Source organism: Sardina pilchardus, chromosome 16, assembly GCF_963854185.1.
Source record: "Sardina pilchardus chromosome 16, fSarPil1.1, whole genome shotgun sequence".
Classification (NCBI taxonomy): Eukaryota; Metazoa; Chordata; class Actinopteri; order Clupeiformes; family Clupeidae; genus Sardina; species Sardina pilchardus.
Window position 1 is genome coordinate 12,081,868 of NC_085009.1, and position 20,000 is coordinate 12,101,867.

General features: G+C 44.8%; 2 protein-coding genes across 4 annotated transcripts in view; one reads left to right on the top strand and one right to left on the bottom strand.

Moving 5' to 3' along the window:
• Nucleotides 1–17,246, bottom strand: part of slf1 (SMC5-SMC6 complex localization factor 1) — a 21,941-nt gene extending 4,695 nt beyond the window's left edge. Inside the window, exons 1-16 of one of the 3 annotated variants that reach the window (XM_062516183.1) lie at nt 17,094–17,246; nt 15,755–15,900; nt 14,524–14,602; nt 14,020–14,189; nt 13,634–13,689; nt 13,344–13,497; nt 12,944–13,129; nt 12,295–12,366; nt 11,521–11,667; nt 10,626–10,792; nt 9,828–9,962; nt 9,350–9,494; nt 8,128–8,296; nt 7,678–7,823; nt 5,686–5,807; nt 1,595–1,673 (exon numbers count right to left, since the gene is read on the bottom strand). In XM_062516183.1, the coding sequence (XP_062372167.1) occupies nt 1,613–1,673; nt 5,686–5,807; nt 7,678–7,823; nt 8,128–8,296; nt 9,350–9,494; nt 9,828–9,962; nt 10,626–10,792; nt 11,521–11,667; nt 12,295–12,366; nt 12,944–13,129; nt 13,344–13,497; nt 13,634–13,689; nt 14,020–14,189; nt 14,524–14,602; nt 15,755–15,898 (1,953 nt within the window). In that variant the 5' untranslated portion in view covers nt 15,899–15,900; nt 17,094–17,246 and the 3' untranslated portion in view covers nt 1,595–1,612. Of the gene's footprint in view, nt 1–1,594; nt 1,674–5,685; nt 5,808–7,677; nt 7,824–8,127; nt 8,297–9,349; nt 9,495–9,827; nt 9,963–10,625; nt 10,793–11,520; nt 11,668–12,294; nt 12,367–12,943; nt 13,130–13,343; nt 13,498–13,633; nt 13,690–14,019; nt 14,190–14,523; nt 14,603–15,754; nt 15,901–16,814; nt 16,832–17,093 lie in introns of those variants that run through there. The other 2 variants (XM_062516182.1, XM_062516184.1) reach the window with 2 other exon arrangements.
• A 187-nt stretch (nt 17,247–17,433) lies between these two features.
• Nucleotides 17,434–20,000, top strand: part of LOC134060535 (uncharacterized) — a 31,147-nt gene continuing 28,580 nt past the window's right edge. Inside the window, exons 1-2 of the mRNA XM_062517264.1 lie at nt 17,434–17,546; nt 18,077–18,139. The gene's annotated coding sequence lies outside the window, so the exon portion shown is untranslated. The remainder of the gene's footprint in view (nt 17,547–18,076; nt 18,140–20,000) is intronic.

The following is a 20,000-nucleotide window of genomic DNA, read 5'->3' on the forward strand; positions in this document are numbered from 1 at the left end:
GAGAGAGAGAGAGAGAGAGAGAGAGAGAGAGAGAGAGAGAGAGAGAGAGAGAGAGAGGAAAAAAATAGATGAATGCATACAGCACAGCACAGCACAGCAGAGCAGAGCTCACAGCCTTGAGTCTCTTCTCCTCCCTCTCTCTTCTCCTCTCTCTTCTCCTCCTCATCCTTCTCTCTCTCCCCCCTCTCCTCATCTCCTCCCCCCTCTCTTCATCTCTCTCTCTCAGTCTAAAGGTGCCAAGGCCTGCCTGCCTGCCTCAACCCCACCTCCCTCCTCTCTCTCTCTCTCTCTCTTTCTCTCTCTCTCTCTCCGCCCCTCGCTCTCTCTCTCTCTCTCTCTCTGCCCTCTCTCTCTCTCTCTCTCTCTCTCTCTCTCTCTCTCTCTCTCCTCTCTCTCTCTCTCTCTCTCTCTCTCTCTCTCTCTCTCTCTCTCTCTCTCTCTCTCTCTCTCTCTCTCTCTCTCTCTCTCTCTCTCTCTCTCTCTCTCTCTCTCTCTCTCTCTCTCTCTCTCTCTGCCCTCGCTCCCTCTCTCTCTCTCTCTGCCCGACCTGAGAGCTGGTGCAGGGCCTCTGTCTGATCAGGTGGAGAGGAGAAGATGAGTCTTGACACCGCGGCGGGTTCACGGGGAGTGCTGTGTGCCTAATTGCAGGAGCATACCCTCCTCCCGCACCACACACACACACACACACACACATACACACACACACACACGAACACACACCACAGACACACACACTTCACATCTCCACGCTCCCTCACTCCTGCAGAATCCTAATTGGTCCTGTTTAATATTCGTAAACTGGGGATCTGACGACGGTCGTGTTTGTGTTATTGGTGTGTTTGCGTTTCTTTTTTTTTTTGTTTTCGCTCCTGTTTTTTCTTCTTTTTTTGGGGGGGCGAGAGGGTGTGTGTATGTGTGTGTGTATGTGTGTGTGGGTGGGTGGGGGGGTGATCGTTGGAGAGAGATGCACTCGTGGGGAATGTAAGCAAACACTGCGCGAGGAATTTCAATGACACCGCCTGGAGTCACAGAGTCGCTGACGCGCCGGTGTGTTTTGACCCTCTTAATGCGACGAGACGTGCGATGCGCCGCGATACGGTTGGGTCCTTGACGCCGAAAAAGAAAGAGAGAAAAGAAAAAAAAAACTACGAAAGAATCCGCAGGCTTGCTGTTGTTCCATTCAAATACTTTGCTTTGTGTGAGCGTGTTTTGTTTCATTTGTCATCTGGAATAAATAAATAAACAAAAAAAACCTTCCATAGTGCAATAGCACCACAGACACACACACACACACACACACACACACACACAAACTTACACAAAGATACTTGTGAGTGTGGTGTGAGTGTGTGTGTGTAAAATGAACGAAATGGGTAAAAGAGTGCGAGGCCACGGATTTGTGTGGCTATAAGCATGTCTGTCTGTCTGTCTGTGTGTGTGTGTGTGTGTGTGTGTGTGTGTGTGTATGCGTCTGTGTGTGTGTGTGTGTGTGTGTGTGTGTGTGTGTGTGTGTGTGTGTGTGTGTGTGTGTTTGTGTGTGTGTGTGTCTGTGTGTATGCATCTGTGTGTGTGTGTGTGTGTGCGTTATCCTCACCTGCTGCATTCACTCGGTTTAAGCCACGTGGGGTGTTGTCTTTTCCTGGGCCAAACACACACACACACCTCCTTTGAGTCTGCTTAACACACAAAAAGCATCTCTGTTAACCTACTGAAGTCAGACTACAACACCCACACACATTTGCAGTGCAATACTATTTTGTGCATCGCAACCATTACTAATACAAAACATTAGAAGTCTTAGTACTTTTACAACTAGAAAATCAGTTGAGGACCTAATTAGTGGTTAATCATGATCTTAGCAAAACCGAAACAAAAATAATATAACATTTTAAGCACCTCCCTGACAATGTCACACAATAACATAACACAAAAAAAAAGTCTAAGAAACAAAAATAACCTGCTTGGTTCTACAAAAGCAGAACCGACAGGTTTAAAATAGAGGTTAAGCTGGGATGTGAAGCTCCGATGCTCAAGAGCACAAGGACACAGATCTGTGGCAGGGACAAGCACGAATAGTCTGCTTCATCCAATCTGCCCCCAGCAGGAGACAGCATTCAGGACAGACAGGAATGGAGGGATAGAGGGATGGAGGCAGAGATGGATAACAATAGGGGAGGGAGGGAGCGAGGGATAGAGAGGGTGATAGAACGAGTTCCTTTCCGAGGAGAGCCTCATGTAAAGAGACAGTGCCGCCTCACAGTCCAGATGTTACCGTTGGACGAGATGGACTCCTGATGCAGTCTGTAGACCTCGGACACGGCCCCCTGTTATCAGAGTGGAGAGGAGGAGAGGAGGAGAGGAGGCGTGCAATGCTGCTGCCTCACTTCCCCCTCTCTCTCTTTCCCTCGCTCTCTCTTTCTCTCTCTCACACTCTGCTCATCTTCGTCTTTCTCTCCCTCTCTCTCTTTGCTCACCTCCCTCTCTCCCTCTCTCTCCTCATCTCTCTCACTCTCTTTCTCTCCCTCTCTCCCTTTGCTCACCTCCCTCCCTCTCTTTGCTCACCTCCCTCTCTCCCTCTCTTTCTGCTCATTTCTCTCTCTCTCTCTCACTCTCTCTCTCTGACTCTGAGGGCTGATAGAGGCAGGCTGCTGTGCTGTGCAGTGCTGCGGTGAATGTGCATCATGACACAGTATAGCTCCAGCACGTGGGACTCGGAAAACGGAAGAGTGCCGTTAAAATATGCAGCACGTCTACTGTGCGCTTCACCACAATGGTGCAGAGGCACATTCCCATGCAACACTTCCTAGCGCAGCCGTCACTGGTGAAACGGAGGCTGGCCTCTGGCAATTACGCTTTCGGTTGCACCGGAAAAGAAAGCAAAGTCTGAGGTGTGTAAAAGTTTTTTGACCACGTGCATAATGCGAAATAATGAGCCAGTGGGTTATGTGAAATGCAAAAGATGCGACATTTTGTTAAAGTATTTATAGGCTAAGTGTATGCCTAGGTCTATTTAGAGTGCTGAAATGTTACGGTGTTACAGAGGACTTCATTTAGGTCTTTGTTCCAACTTCCAAGTGGCCTATAGCCTGCGTTAGTCATGAATAAATAATGTTAAAAATGTATAAGTGACTCTTTCTCGACAAAAGGCAAAAGAGCTGTGTGCGTGCACACATTTGAATAATGTCGGGCTGTGAACGGCTTCAGGTTTTTAAAAAGCTGTCAATCAAAATGTACATACTTGTCGGGCCTACTGTACCTTTCAAGGCCCGATTACAGCTCTACCAGAGTGCCACAATTACAATCTACTGCAGCTTATCACAATAAGCCGTGATTCCTCACACAGTCCGTTCTTGCAAGATACGCGTGCTTCTCCAGGCAACAAAATATAAAAAAAAGAAGGCATGAACACAGTCATGTTGAATGCGGAACAACCGATGGCCTGGCCACACACTACGCTTTGTACAATATCAACCAATAACCTGCTAATAACAACTGGAGTGTAAAAAGTCAAGAGTTCACCATTTAAAAGTGCGGGAGAAAACAAAAAAAAAGAAAGATGCCCAGAACAACCAACACAGGCTCTGTCATCATCCTACCGCATTGCCGGCGGGAGCAATGAGATGGCTTACACATAAATAAATAATTGAACAGGGGCTGCTTGTACGGCCTGGCATGCTAATAGCTAGCGGCTGTCAGCTGGGCTCTGACAGCCTGAGGGATGAGGAGGTGCGCGCGGCGCGGCGCGAAGGAGGAGACAACGGAACAGACACACCGAGGGAGAGCGCTAGCGCGGAGGAAGGGGAAAAAGAACGAGGGAACGAAAGAATGAGAGAGGTAGAGAGAGAGAAAGAGAGAGAGAGAGAGAGAGAGAGAGAGAGAGAGAGAGAGAGAGAGAGAGAGAGAGAGAGACATCCCCTTTCTTGAGGTAATTGGGCGCCTCAGAAGCCGAGGCAGCGCCTTTTTTTTGCCTTTGTAGTGCGTTACACAAACACGCGGCGCACACGCGCTAAAACAAACGCGCGCTACACTTCGCATTAGCGCTGAAAAGCGTGTTCCAGCCCACCTAGATGGGACTGACAGCCACGGAGAGAGAGGCGGAACGCTTCCTGTGAAAACTCGTCCCGGCGCACTTCAGAGGAAGGAGGCTTTAGCGAGGAGAGACTCTCTCCAGCACTTTCGCTACTGATTGGGCTCGTGTATGCGAATCTGAAGAGAAGCACAGGCTTTCTCCTCAGTTACCGCTGGAAAACACCACACGAGTCTGAGGTTAAAACACACAGACACACACACACACACACACACACACACACACACACACACACACACACACACACCTAACCCTTAACACAACTCTGAATATTATTAAAAATGAGGGGTTTACTTCTAGCCTGGCCCACAGCACAAGGGTGTGTGTGTGTGTGTGTGTGTGTGTGTGTGTCGGTCCACGCATAACAAAGGTCCACAAACCGTGGCTCTATTCGGCCGAGCTGACCGCTTACAAAAACGCTATTGACAAACTGTAGATTTACAGTCACTGTTCTGCGAGTCGATGTGAAGCACAAAGCCAGAGTGAAGTCTAATGACAAAACGAGTGAATTCCGGCGGCGACTTTTCTCAAGCCTAAGCACCGTATTAGCGAGAGATCTCGTGGCCGTCGGTGAGCCATCAAGGCACATCACGGCCGCCGGAACAACAACTGGGAGGCAAGTGCTCTCCTCATTAGAATCCATTTGAAAGTAATGTCTCCCTGATAAGGGCACTAACGCTTCAGCCAATGACTTGGTTTGCTCTGAAAAAAGAGGTGAGTACAGTCCTATATCCTCCCCCCCCCCACCACACACACACAGACATGAACCCCCCCCCCCACACACACACACACACACACACACCCACCCACACACCCACACACACCCCCACACACCCACACACACCCACACACACCCACACACACACACACACACCCCCACACACCCACACACACCCACACACACCCTCTCTCTCTCTATCGACGAACAGCGGCCCAACGCTTCTGCAACAGATCATGCCATGGTTCACTTGTTGTCGATGAAAACATTTCAGCACAACTGGCAGACCTGTCAGTGAAGCGCGTGGCCCAGCGTTGGACGTCCCTCAGAGCCCTCGCCTGTCGGGCTGCCTGCTGTTTCCTCCCAAAGACACACACACACACACACACACACACACACACACACACACACACACACACACACACACACACACACACATGCACACACGCACACACACACACACACAGAGCAGCTCGAGTGAGTTAGGAGCCCTGCCTAACGAACATGAAGGTCTGTCTGATGAGCTACTGACCCTCTCCTCTCACCCCTCCTCTCATCCCTCTCTCCCGACATCTCCTTCCATCTCTTTATCTCTCTCCCTCTCTCTCTCCATCCCTCTCTCTCTCTCCCTCCCTCCCTCTCTTATTGATCGACCCTGGCAGGGGCCCAGCCAGACAGGCCAGCAGGCCTCGCGGGTCACTTTCTCCCTCCACAGCACGGTCAAGTGTGAGTGTGTGAACGTGCCTACGGACGTGTGTGTGTGTGTGTGTGTGTGTGTGTCTGTGTGTGTGTCTGTGTGTCTGTGTGTGTGTGTGTGTGTGTGTGTGTGTGTGTGTGTGTGTGTGTCTGTGTGTGTGTGTGTGTGTGTGAGTCTGCCCACCCCGAGCTTGGCTTCTGGCTGGCACAGCTGGCGAGGGCGGGTTCAGCTCCCAGCCGTGGCGAAGGGTCAGCAGTGGGCCGGCGCGCACACAGACTCCCCAGGGCCTTCAAATAGGTGGACACCTGACACACAGAGAGGAAAAAAGAGAGAGAGAGAGAGAGAAAAAAAGGAGTAAGAAAAAGAGGAGAGGAGGGAGGGAGGGAGAGGGGGATTAGACAGAGAAAGAGACAGACAAGGGGTTGCTTGTCTATTACCTCTGTGTAAGAGACCTCTTTATTGGCAAGACAACCAATCAATACTCTCAGTATCCTTCTCTAGGTTCTCTTGAGCTACGCCGGGCGTTTCTTGACTTCTTGACCAAACAAAAGAGTTCAACCATTTCCTTCAGCGGCAGCTGTGTCAGGCGATGGAGTTCTCTGGGTCAAAGCCAATTCAGGCTGACACCTGGCTACCGGTAAGCTACACCTGACTGACTGATGCAATGTATCCCAATATTATATATAAATAGTTAAACACACACACACATATAGATTATATATATATCCATCTATCTATCTATCTATCTCTATACATATGTATATATACAGTATGTAGGGATGGGTATTGATACGTTTTTATCAATATCGATGGCATTATCGATTCTGCCTATCAATCCAATTCCTTATCAATTCTCTTATCGATTCCCAAAAAATGTAGGTGCACCCACATTTTTCATTGCATCGCCTTTAACGCCAAAAGGTCACCTTTTATCGCTCTCCTTTCATATAATGTGAATGATTTTTTAACAATAAAGGCGTAGAAAAAGCTTGTCTTTATTTAAAACACAATAAGGAATATACATATTCTTTATAAAGAATTATAAAGATGTATAGCCTACAGTATATATAATATAATATAATTCTTTATATATTTTAATCTATACTACTGACATTTCTGATATTCATGACATTCATGACTATTCATATTACAACTCTGCCTCTTTAATTCAGCTGTCGGCTTGAAGCCTCAAATTGTAAACAAAGTAGCACAGTTGGCTAGTTTATTATAGTCTACTGGTTGGACTGTTCAGTTTCCCCACGTGTGTTTAAGTTGCAAGGTAGGCTAATACTTTTTCTCCTTGAGACAGGCCCTTTTGAGTCTTAGAGTTGGAAAACGATCAGTCAACTTGAAAGCAAGAGTTTGAATCAAATTTGTGTTAGCCTACGCTATGATGCTAACCGAAATAAATTACAATGTCGCTAGTTGTCTTCTATGCGTCATTGCTTTCACGATTGTGAATGTGCATGTCGAGGGGCGGGTGTCCATTGAGCGCGCACGGGAGAGGGAGAGGGAGAGAGAGCGAGAGAGAGCGGGCCAAGGGGGTTACTTCTATACTGTTTGGCAAAGTTGCACGCAAAGTCTACAATTAAAACTTGTGAAGGAAATGTATGCTTTCACCCGAGCAGCGTCAGGTGCACCAGTGCGACCTAGAATTATTTTCAGGCACACTCTTAAACATTTTGGGCGCATATGCACTCTGGAGCCCTGGACCGGGCAACGTTTGCACCCCTCCGTAGGCTGTCGAACACATGACACTTGGAGCTTAATCCCATGCTTCACGGACAAATGTTTTAACATATTGTTGGTATTACTACCGATAACAATACTGTACTGGTTGCAGACGGCAGAATATTCATCACGTTTAGTGAAATGGGGCCAGGCTTTGGATTTCTTCCTCTCGGGGTTGACTTGTAGTATGAGTCGTCGCAGAGGGCGTGTAGTAACACAACATTTCAGGAAAACCGGAAAAAGTCCGACGTCATGCAGGCTGAGGGAATCGTTAAGGGAATCGATAACAAAAAAGACGTACAATGTCGATGGAATTGATAAGTTAAACCCGGTTCCACGACGGAACCGATTATCGATGCCCAACCCTAACAGTATGTGTATATTATATATATAATATACACACATACATGCTGTATATTACACAGGTGTAAGGCTGAGACTTACAATCTTCCTGAGAGAGAGCGGCTCCGTTCCCGTGATGATGCCGTTCCTGCGGCAGACGAAGCGGTAGAGGGCGTCGGCCGTGACCAAGCGCAGCTGGGAGCAGAGCATGCTGGGAACGAGCTCCAACAGGAAGTCTGGTGCCACATCTGCAACAGCAGCTCAATAGGTCACAGGAAACCTACTCCAGCTTGGACAAGCACTGCTTTGCTTTCCCACCCTTCAACCATCTCCATACAGTATATGACTTAAAGTAATGAAAAAGGTCAGTGTCTGAATTTATCAGACATTGTTATATTTATTATTATTTATATTTGTCGTCATAATAATTTCCTATTTTCTGATCTTAAACAGCCCGGTTCACACCTTTATTCAGGAACAGCACCTGAGAATTTTAAGTCAACCACTACATCATCAATATTTTGATTCCAGCAGCCAGTGCCGTGCCAGTACCTGTGCCCTGTCCTAGGCAGAGGATAGCGATGTGCTCGCCCAGCTCCTGCAGGCCCTTGTCCACCAGCGGCCGGTTGAGCGTGCTGTGGGCCTGGCACCAGAACTCGCCCACCACCTCCAGCAGCTCCTGCAGACGCAGCAGCAGCCTCTGCCCGTGCACAGCGTCCACCTGCGGCCAGGGCACACATGAGACACACATGAGACACACATGAGACACACATGAGACACACGGCACAGAGCAGAGCTGCAGCACTGGACCACGGACCTGGGGGTGCCTCAGGACTCACTCACTCGCACACTAATTACTCTCACATTCACTAATTACTTTCACATTTACTAATTACTCTCTACACAACACACAAAATACACAGAAAATTGGGTTTTTTCCCCCTCAGAAAACTCATACAAATGAACCTCCTACATAGTTCGTCATACATACAGTAATATTGATATGTACATACTGTGCATATAAACACATAGACACACACTTTTTCTTTCACACTTTTCTCTCTCCACACAACACACAAATCACACAGCACAAAAAATTCATTTTTTCCTCAGATATAGTTACTGTTACAAATAAACAGTTACAAATAAGCTTCCTACATACTGTAGTTACTCATACATATATTGATACTGTCCATAGAAACACATATGCACACACTTTTTCTTTCATACTTTTTCCAACACTAATAGCCGGCTATAACGGGTCTGCAATTGGAGCAATCCATTCGCAGGGCGTAAAAATAGTTTTAGAGGACTGGTCTAATTTAGTGGAACGTACTGGTGTAGCCAGTTCCACTCTGCAAAAAATGACCCAACCAAGTATAATTATCTTATATTACTATCAAAAATCTATTTGGTATTGTTTTAAGTATGAAAATACTTACCCAGTGCTCTCTCAAAAGATGATTTTGATTTAATTTAAGAAGACTTTGACTTATCTTAAGGAGTCTTATCAAGACAAATTTACTGAAAACTATATCAAATAGATTTTTGATCTTAATATAAGATAATTACAATTGGTTAGATTTCATTTTTTGCAGTGTACAGAATATCCTCTCTTTGAACCAGTACATATACTGTAAATGCATACACACAATGCATGCTCTTTTTCCATACTTTTTCCATCTCTTAATTCACAGCCATCGTCATAAAAACTGATTGCACCCACACCCACACCTACACCCACACCCACACCCACACCCACACCCACACCAACCTCCGTGCAGGACTGGGCCCACTGATACGCTTCCACCAGCAGCTCGGCCAGCTGCTGCACGGCCTTAGAGCTCAGAGTCGACCTCTCCCACACCGTCCAGAAGGCGTTGCCCAGTATCGTGGACCACGGCACGGTCGTCGTCAAGCTGGATGTAAAGGGGGAAGAAATCCATACAGGCCGTCAGACAGACACAGACACATAGAGTGTTTGTACGCAACAGTAGCTTGATATGCTTTCCTCCCACGGCAACGGAGCCGTGACCTTGTCATTTGAGGCATGAATTTTTGAGCAGATTCGAGGCTTATTTCACGCCTTATATGGTCTTTGTTTGTGACACAAAAAATCTTTAAAAACATCAAAACAACAACAACATGAGCCGCCGTGAAAGCGGCGCGCAGAACAAAAAAAAGCAGACGAGGAGGAGGAAGTGGACAGCAGTGCGCTCGGCGGGAGCTGGGGACACCCCCGCAGCGCTTACCCAGAATTCACGGCGTGCAGCTCCAGCTGGAACAGCCTGAGGATGAATTCCTGCAGGTCGCCGTGGAAGCCGATGAGCTCCGAGCGGGCGGGGCTTGGCAGTGAGTGACAGGTAGCGGCGCTGGACATGCACACCCTGACAATAAAAGAAGGAAAAAAAGAAAGAAGAGTCCTCGAGCGAAACTGCACACCTGAACTCAAACGACTTCAAACAGCAGCACACGTCTGCACTGGGGCCGATCTGGGACAGCAGACATCTGGGACAGTTTAAAAAGGCTCTTCTTCACATGACATATTTATCACATTGTATATACATGTATATACAGTATAAATTACATTTATTTATCCATTAAAGATATACAGTATAAAGATATATGTATTTATCATATGAAGACATACAGGTAATAGAGATTTTCAATGTCAGCTACAGTAGGTATCACGTTACCATAACAACAATACCTGCTACTTTACTGACTACTCAGCAGAATAGTAAAGCTTTTGTGTTAACTTTTTTCCAGACCTTCTTCAAACTGATGATTCTTTCTTTAAAGATGCGAAGGATGCTCTTCTCTAGTTCTGTTAAATAATTGTGTAATTTTGTTGAGATGTAGATGTGATGTCGATGCTTTTTTACTATTAGTAAAACGTCCTGATTTCTTAAAAAAAAGACTTTCATCCAAATTCCTATACTTTTCCAGGTCTTTTCCAGGTTTCATAATTCCACACTATTCCAGCTGTCCAGACATAATACGAGATGACCTGCCTCTGGTCCGGCGTTTCCAACTCTCCAGGCTCTCACCTGAAGGACGTACTGAGGAGGGACCACACGCCTGCCTTGCACTCCGGACACTGCAGAATGTTCTGGAAGTACTTCACATAGGCGGCCGAGCCCCAGGGAGAGTTGATGCGCAGGATGTTGTGGAGGGTTGTACGGAACATGCTGAGCGTGTACGGCTTTGCTGCACCCTGGGCAAGAGAAGAGAGGTCGATATACTGTAGTACACAGCACGGACAAGACAAACGGTTTATATCAATCGTACAACCTTTACAGTGGTCTAAGCTAAAGAATAGAATGAAAAATAACATGTGTATAAAAAACAGAAATATAACAACACAAAAAGGCTTCTTGAAGCAGCTTAATGTATGTGGGCATAGGTGGAATGAACTTTGGCAAAAGAACAGAATGAAATGAAGAGCCCATTTGCTATGACATCTGCTGTAACATTAAGTGCTTGGCTAAATGGGACACAGTATGTGATGGCTATTATGAATTTAGCCTGAAATAAAAAGAATTGAGTCCAGCACAAAACAAACCGTTGTAGTAGTGTCTGTGTCTTGTGTGTAGTGTGTAGTTGTTTGTGCTGTACTGTGCTGTGCTGTGCAGTGCGTAATGTGTAGTCTGTAGTGTGTTGTGTTGTGTGTAATGTGCAGTGTGTAGTGTGCAGAGTGTTGCGGTGACTTTTGTGTAGTGTGTTATGTTGTGTATGAGGTGTGTTGTGTGTTGTGTGCTGCGTGCTGTGTGTAATGTTGAGCTGTTTGTGGTGTGCATTGTGTTGTGTTGTGTTGCGTTGCGTTGCGTTGCGTTGCGTTGCGTTGTGTGTAGTGTGTAGTGTGTAGTGTGTAGTGTGTAGTGTGTAGTGTGCAGTGTGCTGTGTTTAGTACTGTATGTCATGTGTGGTATGTAGTGGACTCACGTCCAGGGCGTGCTGCATGAGCGTGAGCACGAGCTGGGCCGGAGGAAGCACCCCGGGGTGCAGCGAGGCCTGGAGCTCCTCCAACGCCTGCGGGAAGAAGCCGCAGTCCAGCAGGCTCTGGACGTTCCTCAGCTCCGCCGGGGCCCGCTGCGGAGAACAAGAACAATAACACGGAACCCGAGGAAAGGAAATGAGAGAGAGAAAGAGAGAGAAAGAGACAGAGAGAGAGAGAGAGAGAGAGAGAGAGAGAGAGAGAGAGAGAGAGAGAGAGAGAGAGAGAGAGAGAGAGAGAGAGAGAGAGAGAGAGAGAGAGAGAAGGAGAGAAGATGAGATGGAGTGGACACACGTGTGGAATTGCATTTCTGGGGGTCAATGTGGTGAACTGTCAGTCACCGCCTGGTTACATCTCTGATTACCAAAGAACTTTCCAGAAAGAGGGGGAGTGGGGGAGGAAGGACAGGATGAAACACCTTTCGCTTTCTCCAAATGGCTCTTTAGGAGAGAATCACAAGCGAACAGACAGCGCAGGCCTTTTTCTTTTAATGGGTCTGCCAATCATAGAGTCACCAATCACATCACCATGTTCATGTCAGCTGACCCGGATATGATGCATCCTCGACAAACGAATCACCCTACAGCACCGCTTAAATGACAGGAGGGGAAATTGAATGACCCGAACTGTCGGGGAAAAAACACGTGTGCTTATACTGCCGGCCTGATAACCGTTGTGTGGAGGACGTGTTAATATGCTTAACGCCGATCTGCATGGAGTACCTGAGTGGTGGGACAAGACAGGTAGAAGCTCTGGAACTCTGGGTAGAGCAGCTTTCTCTTCTGCTTCGATTTCTAGGAGGAAAAGGAGGACATGAAAAAAAAAAACAACTGCATTAAAGGCCAATCACATCAGACACAAGAACTATAAAGACATCCTAACTCTTAACGACGTGAGCGTCCACAATGACGAAACAATAAGGAAAGACTTTCCTCGAGTTGATGAATGCGATGGATTCTGATTGGCTGTCATTCTTTAAGTCGTTCTGAAAGTGACCTTTGAGATCGTTCTTCACGTCATTATCATCATTATAGTATGCAGTGCTGTTTACGTTGTCATTCATACTGTATGACCGATACTTAAAACGTTTTTTGCTGATATCCTTGTAGCAACGATAACAGCTCCTGCTGTGAGCAGTCCTTTGCACTACACAACTGTGTTTAGGTTTTTTTCCCCAAAAATTGTTACTGTAATGTAAAAAAAATCCACCAATTCCCATTCTTCCAAAAAAATCTTCATTGAATATGGTAACGTTTCATTCATACAACAAGTAATATGTGCAAATCTCCGGTCCAAATGAGTGGATGTGTCAGTTGCTGATAAATATAATATCTAATAAAAAGGTAAATATAAATGCCTAATTCTCCCCACCTCCACATTGAATATGTAGTCCTCCAGCGTATTCTCCAGACCTGAGAGCACTCCTACATCCAGTGGGCAGTCCAGCCTCTCCACCTCCTCCAACACATTCTCAGACGAGGTGTCTACGTCTTCGCCGTCCCCATCGCTGGGATTGCTCGGCTGATTGACAGGCCATTTCAATCCAGCAAATGATTTCTGAATAACATCACACAGTGCCAGTGAAAGAATGCACACATGACTCTCAATATGTTTGAAGGAAACATGTCTACTACCAAACTTGTCTACTACCAAATTTTACAACGATTAAGGGGATATTATTACTATTATTATTATTATCATTAATAATAATATTATCATTATTATCAATATTAGGCGGCAGTGTTTGATGCTGCAGAAAAAGATGGCTGACCCCGAATAGATGCAGAGCGAGCTGCCGCATGGACGCACAGGGAACATCCTCCTGGTCAGGTGTGTCCTCCACCATGTGTCTGTTTATCACATGAGTGATGGCCACTGAGGCGGGCCTCTCCAGGTACACAACAGCCCTGCCTGCCTTCAGGATCCTGAAAAGAAAGCGTCAGTCGCTCCACTTACTCCAATCTCTCAACACATTATATTACTATCTGTTATATATTTTGTACGGTAGTAAGATGTGTGCATTTAAAAAGTGCCATTTTAAAATGTAAGTGCCGGGCTCACCTGCTGATAATGTCCCTCCGCTTGAAGTCAACCACATTCAGCAGCACCACCCAGTCCTGGAAAGTCAGTACCGGTATATCAAAATTAAAAACAGCCTTTACAGTAGCACTTAGCCATTTATCTGACGCTTTTATTGAAAGCAACTTACAAAAAAAGGTGCAGTGTGACAAGGACGTGTTAGTGCAGCAAGTACTACTTGAATAGAATCAAGTGACAGTTCATTTATAAAACTGAATTTGTGTCAGCTGTTTGGTGATGCATACACTTTAAGAAAAAAAGGTGCTACCGGTATATAGCACCAAAAATGGCACCCATAAGTGGTTCTTTAAACCATTTTAAAGGATTTAAAGGAGCCCCTAAGGGTACCCTTTACATAAACACTTTACCTGGAAGGCCCCAGACACCAGTCCCCAGGACACCTTCTCTCTCCATGCCTTCACAGGGTTGGGGAGGCCAGGGCTTCGGACCGAGAGGTTCACCTCATAGGGGCCCTCAGGCAGCCATTTATTCAGCTTCACGCTGTCCAGCAGGTACTCTGGCGTGACAACCCACTTCCCTGAGAGAACCAGAATCAATTAATACAGATTTGTCGGTGAAATCAACACACTGGAGAAGGGCCTTTGCCAGGCTGTGCTTCATAATGATGAACGGAGTTACATTCACGGTTTATTTTCCAACTATAAGGAACAATCATGAACAATTTTATTATGCTATTAATTTAGTATCTGGGCAAAACATTATCACACATGAATATTGAAATACTATCCATTTAACATTCAATTCATATAAATAATAATAATAATAATAATAATAATAACAACAGTAATTAGTATCATCAACATTGTTATTGTTATAGTCATAATAAATCACAAAAGGTCAGAGTCACTGACCTCCAGCACATGCTGCTAGGAACTTTTCACTGGGCACAGCCTGGGAGACGATCAGATGGGTGATGCTCTCCCTGTAAATCTGCAACAGAAGAAGCACGACCGTTATTCCACCAGTGATAATGCAATAGGCCAAGTCCCTCAGGTCTTCCGCTGCTCTGCAGCCAGCATAGAAATTAAAAAAAGGGTCAAGATCTTTGCGGTGTCACTAAGACTGCAGGGACTTCAATTATTGCATAGAGAAGTCTGCGCCTATATTTGGATGCAATTGAGGGCAAGGACAAAATGATGGAGTCAAAAATACATCTCGGAATTTGAAACCAATTAGGGCCATTTCTCAGGGCTAATCACTGACTCTTCATGTTTCTCTGAATGAACTGCGACACAGGTGTACACCAGTGCCTTCAATGAAGCCGCCACATTGCTATTTTTATATCTGTGAAAGGATGAATCTCCAGGGGAAATAATCATATTAATTAGTCTGGAAAATCATTTCTGTAGTCAATGGATAGACCCAGCCACGGATCCTTTAAACTTTCAAGAGCTCACTGCTATTGTATGAAGGCCTATAGTCTTTCTGAGTGAGTTCAACTTGCTAAAACTTTCACTCCTTGTCTTGTCCTTATCTTATCTTGTGTCTTGTGTGATGAATTTCAATTTTAATGCACAGGTTTGTTATTTATTAATCACCTTCCAGATAATGTTATACATTATTTCTTGGATACTATGAAGCAAAAAAGGAGTCTGTCTGTTAAATGACTAGGAGCTGTTTTTCCTGTGTTGCATGTATGCTGCTAGTTGCTAGCATGACATCAAATCGTAACACAACATAAAACAAACAAAAAAAAACCACTGTACTGTACCTTCTGTACAAACACACTGAATGGCCACTTGGCATGGCCACCTGTTTCATCTAGGATGTGCGTACAGTGCAGCTCACTTCTCCGGGTTAGTGTGTGCTTCACCTCACTGTGTGTTCACTGTGTGCTGTGTGTGTGTGTGTGTGTGTGTGTGTGTGTTCACTAATTCACGGATAGTGTGTGCTTCACCTCACTGTGTGTTCACTGTGTGCTGTGTGTGTTCACTAATTCACGGATGGGATAAATGCAGAAACCAAATTCCTTGTACTGTAGTGTACACAAGTACACATGGTCAATAAGCCTGATTTGATTTGAGCGGCCACTTGGTATGACCACCTGTTTTATCTGGGATGTGAGTACAGCCTATCACTCACCGGGCCTCCGATGTACATTCCATCGAGCTGCTTTATAGCACGGAGCAGCCTCCCTTTGCTGTGTGCATCCTTGATTCCTGATATCTGAAACGTGCGCCGTCTTTCTGCGGGACATTGCTGCACAGGGACATCAAAGGCGGACATGCCTACATTTCAAACAAACACAGAATTTTTTTTTGTTTTACGTAGGTATCCGTGTGTGTGTGTGTGTGTGTGTGTGTGGGGGGGGGGGGGGTTGGGGGGGGGGGTGCATTTCTCAAATTCAGATCATATCAAGACCACTACAATTCAGTTCTTTAAAATATTTTGTAAGTGATTTTGCACAAAAGAAATGCACACAGTTGTCTGCTCATGTAAATGACTTAAATCAGTCATTATTATGTGTCAACCATGCTTCATCACTTTCAGTGAAATTATATTTGTAATGTTTATTAAATTACATGTTATTCAGATCTTCATTGTTTACACGTTCATCAGGATTGACTCAGTTTGGTCAAAGGTCAAAAGTGAGTGCAAAATCATTGTCCACCAAACCAGTGTGGATTTACCAGGCCAGGATGAGGGGAAAATAATAGTTCTAGTGGTGCAAAATCAACAGTGCAATGTATTTCACACGTTTCTTTCTCTGGTGTACAGAGCAAAACATCTTACCAAATGTACTGTAAATCACCCACAGCTATCTCATTCATTCATGTCAACAGGAGGAGTTTGGTAAGCATCATGCCAAATTAGGCATCCTTCTGAATGGGGTAATTAATGTGAACTTTCTCTCCTTCCTAAAAACAGCACTGGGGAATTGTTTGGATGGACTCAAAATAATGTTGATGACTGATCTGACAATTGTACTCATGGAGTTGTCTCCTGAACGAAGGTGATCATGTCTATGAGTGTCATAGTTATTAGGTAACATGGTTCTCATATAATCTATGTGGAATGCAAACAACTGCTAATCAATCCTTTAAGTAATGTAGCGTAGTTCGTCATGCATCATAGGCTTAAAAAGCTTATTCGTCACTGACAGTTCCGCTTTCGATTCCATTTCACTGAATAACAATCTCACCACGATTACAGTCTAAAAGGTGAACCTTTGGTGAACCAAACTATAAAATCGACTATGGAATCTGGACTCAGCGCTGATGTCCACTTGATCATGCATGCTCCCAATTTCAATCTTTCAGCGCGCCAAAATATTGACAATATTGGGCGCAACCACGGCACTATTCATCAAGATTATGCCATCAGCTTGCATTTGCTAAGAGTGGCAAAGACAACATATGGTAACATCCGTCAGATAAAAAATATGAAACACTTGTGAAACATTATTTTTTAAAAACATTACCTGAGCTGAGCAGCTTTGAGAAAAATACTCACGAGAGACCTCTCCTTGCATGGGATGTTCCAAGCTGTTTGGGGGAATGTGTGTTCATGTTTTGAAAAGAAAACCCCACCTACCGCTACGTTTGGTGGTTTTAGATCACAGATCAGTCTAAACAAAAATATAAAATAATGTTATAGTTGACGTGTCATTAGTTATGATATGATATATGTCTCCGGGTTGTAAGTTAAACTAATACTACCCCTATGTACGTCAAACATTTGAAACCTTCCATGATACGGAAGTTTTCAAGTCGAAGCTTCCGGTTGGTTGTCAGAGACGCTAACGCGTTGTAAACCCTATGGTTGTAAAGGGATTTTAATAGCGTGTTACAATGTAGCGGGATGCTAATTATCAACATCATGAAGGAGTGTCATAATCTCGAATGTCACAAACCCTTATGGTGGCACATCAGAGGTCAGCGCCTTTGAAATGTATTGCTCTAATCGTAGACGAATCCCATGCCTTTACAATTATTGGTAGCTATCAAGTTGTACGCTTAGCTAACGGGTTAGCTGGCAAAATACTGTAGCTGTCCTACCAACATTCCCCTTACTGCTAGTGAGGTAATGCAACATTAGCCAACAATTTCCCCCCATATTCTTAGATCTTGACACAATGCATTTGCAGTGTTACATTGGCTAGAACTGTTTTGCGTTTTCCCTTTTGGCGCATTTTGGAAAAGATGTTCTACAAATTAGTATTTTAACTGTTTGCCGCCTACCTACCTACCATGGCATAACGTTAAGATGCATTTGGAAAACAGCCACTTGTTGCATTTAGATCGCAACGCTAGTAGCCTGCGCTACCTAATAATGTATAAAACTTCATTACACGACATAGCTGTACATTACATTCGAGATTCTGTTAAAACTACAGGCAAACAATGAATTCGTTAAAGCTGCCCTTTCTAAATTAGTCCATAATTGTTGTGCTTGTGGATGCAGGCTCCCTAACCGTGATGGATTGAACACTGAAACAGAAGAACATTGTTGATCATCTTCGTGAAGGTAATTGGTTTGTTTTCTAAATATCTGCGTTTTAAAACGGTCTGCCTTAAGATTGCTTTTATAGTGACACTAGTTTATAGCCTATGCTCTTTTACAAACAAACAGTCCAATACTATGGCAGGAGTTACATGCAGGCCTAATTGTTGTTAAAGATTAGATTTTATTTAATCAAATGTGTTTTATGTGGTAGATGGAGGATATTTTTCAAAATATATATTGCTGGGTATTTTGTAGTCTCAAGTTCACAGTGACTATGACAGCTTTGTTAAAAATAAATAAATAAATAAAATAAAAAGAAGTAGCCTAATGTACCTTAGTTTGCTCCCTCATAATAATGATTGATAACCTTGTATTTCACTACCCCCCCCCCCCCCCCCCCAAAAAAAAAGACACTACAAGGTATGCCATTTTCACCTTCTTTCATGACTTGAAATAAATTAGATTTTTGGATTTCAGAATAACTTTACCTGCATTAAGTGTAATAACAAAATACAGTAAACTTAACAAAGTCAAACTAACAAACAAATAAATAAACAACCAAACAAAAAGCAGAAGGGAACACCTCTATTGTGAGGGGAAGCCCAAAAAAGGAATATCAATGTTTTTCAGACACACATTTTTCAGTGTCCTCTCCAAGGCTAAGATAAATTAATTGTTTAAGTCAGCTTCACTCTTGTATTAGTTCATGTGCATTTTCCATTTGCCACTTGGCTGGTATTTTGTCATAGGCATTTCATATGAACCTAATGCTACATGGCATACCTCTACATTTGAAATATATTAATTACAGGAAATAATTAGAACGGTAAAATATGAAGGTTTATGACCCCACTTAAATATTTTCAATGTCTTTATGACAGTGGTATAGGACAGCTAATCTAAGGAATGGCGACTCTGAAATAATAGGCGAGGCCTCGATATTGAACTGGAGTCTCTCCTCTCTCCTCCGTCTTCTTGTTGTCTGGAAAAAAATAATTACCTGTGGTATCATTTCACGAGGAGGATTGTGTTTGACCTGACAACTCCTAAGTGCTTCAGAAGCCTCCTTAAGCAGGGAAGGCAGTACGTGTCGGAGAGACAGACAGCAGGATGCTGCTAGTCATTCCTTAAGTGTTCAGAGACTCCGTCTGCCCCAGTTCAACCCTGTGTGGCAGCGTCGCTGTAACCACCAGGGCCCTGGCACATCAGAGTTCAGAATAGATAACGAGAGAGAGAGAGAGAGAGGGAAGGAGGGAGAGAGATGGAGGGAGGGAGGGAGGGAGGGAGGGAGGGAGGGAGAGAGGGAGAGAGAGAATGAAGGATGGAGAGTGCAGCTCCTTAATTAGGCCCCATGCGCAGAAAGTGATGGCACCAACCTGACACTACTACTACTCTCAAGTGTAAGCAGATGCAAGCGCTGATGCACGTCCTTTGTGGTGCATATGTGAGAGCATAAACATGAACGCACGCTTGCGCGCGCACACACATACAGTACACACACACACACACACACACCTGATACACAGGGACTGATGAGCAGACAGACTGGCATGCACACACACTGTACACACACACACACACACACACACGCTGCACATACACACACATGCTCCCACAAAGTACACACACACACAGCCCTAGTTCCTGTGTAATTACACTCTGTAGAGTCTAATCCTATGATTGAAAAACCCAGACACACTTCCAGAAGTCGCACCATGCACGCATGCACACACACACACACACACACACACACACACACACACACACACACACACACACACACACACACACACACACACACACACACACACGTACACACACACACATACACACTCACACTCACACGCACTCACACATCATCAGACAGTGCACTGAGAGTGGA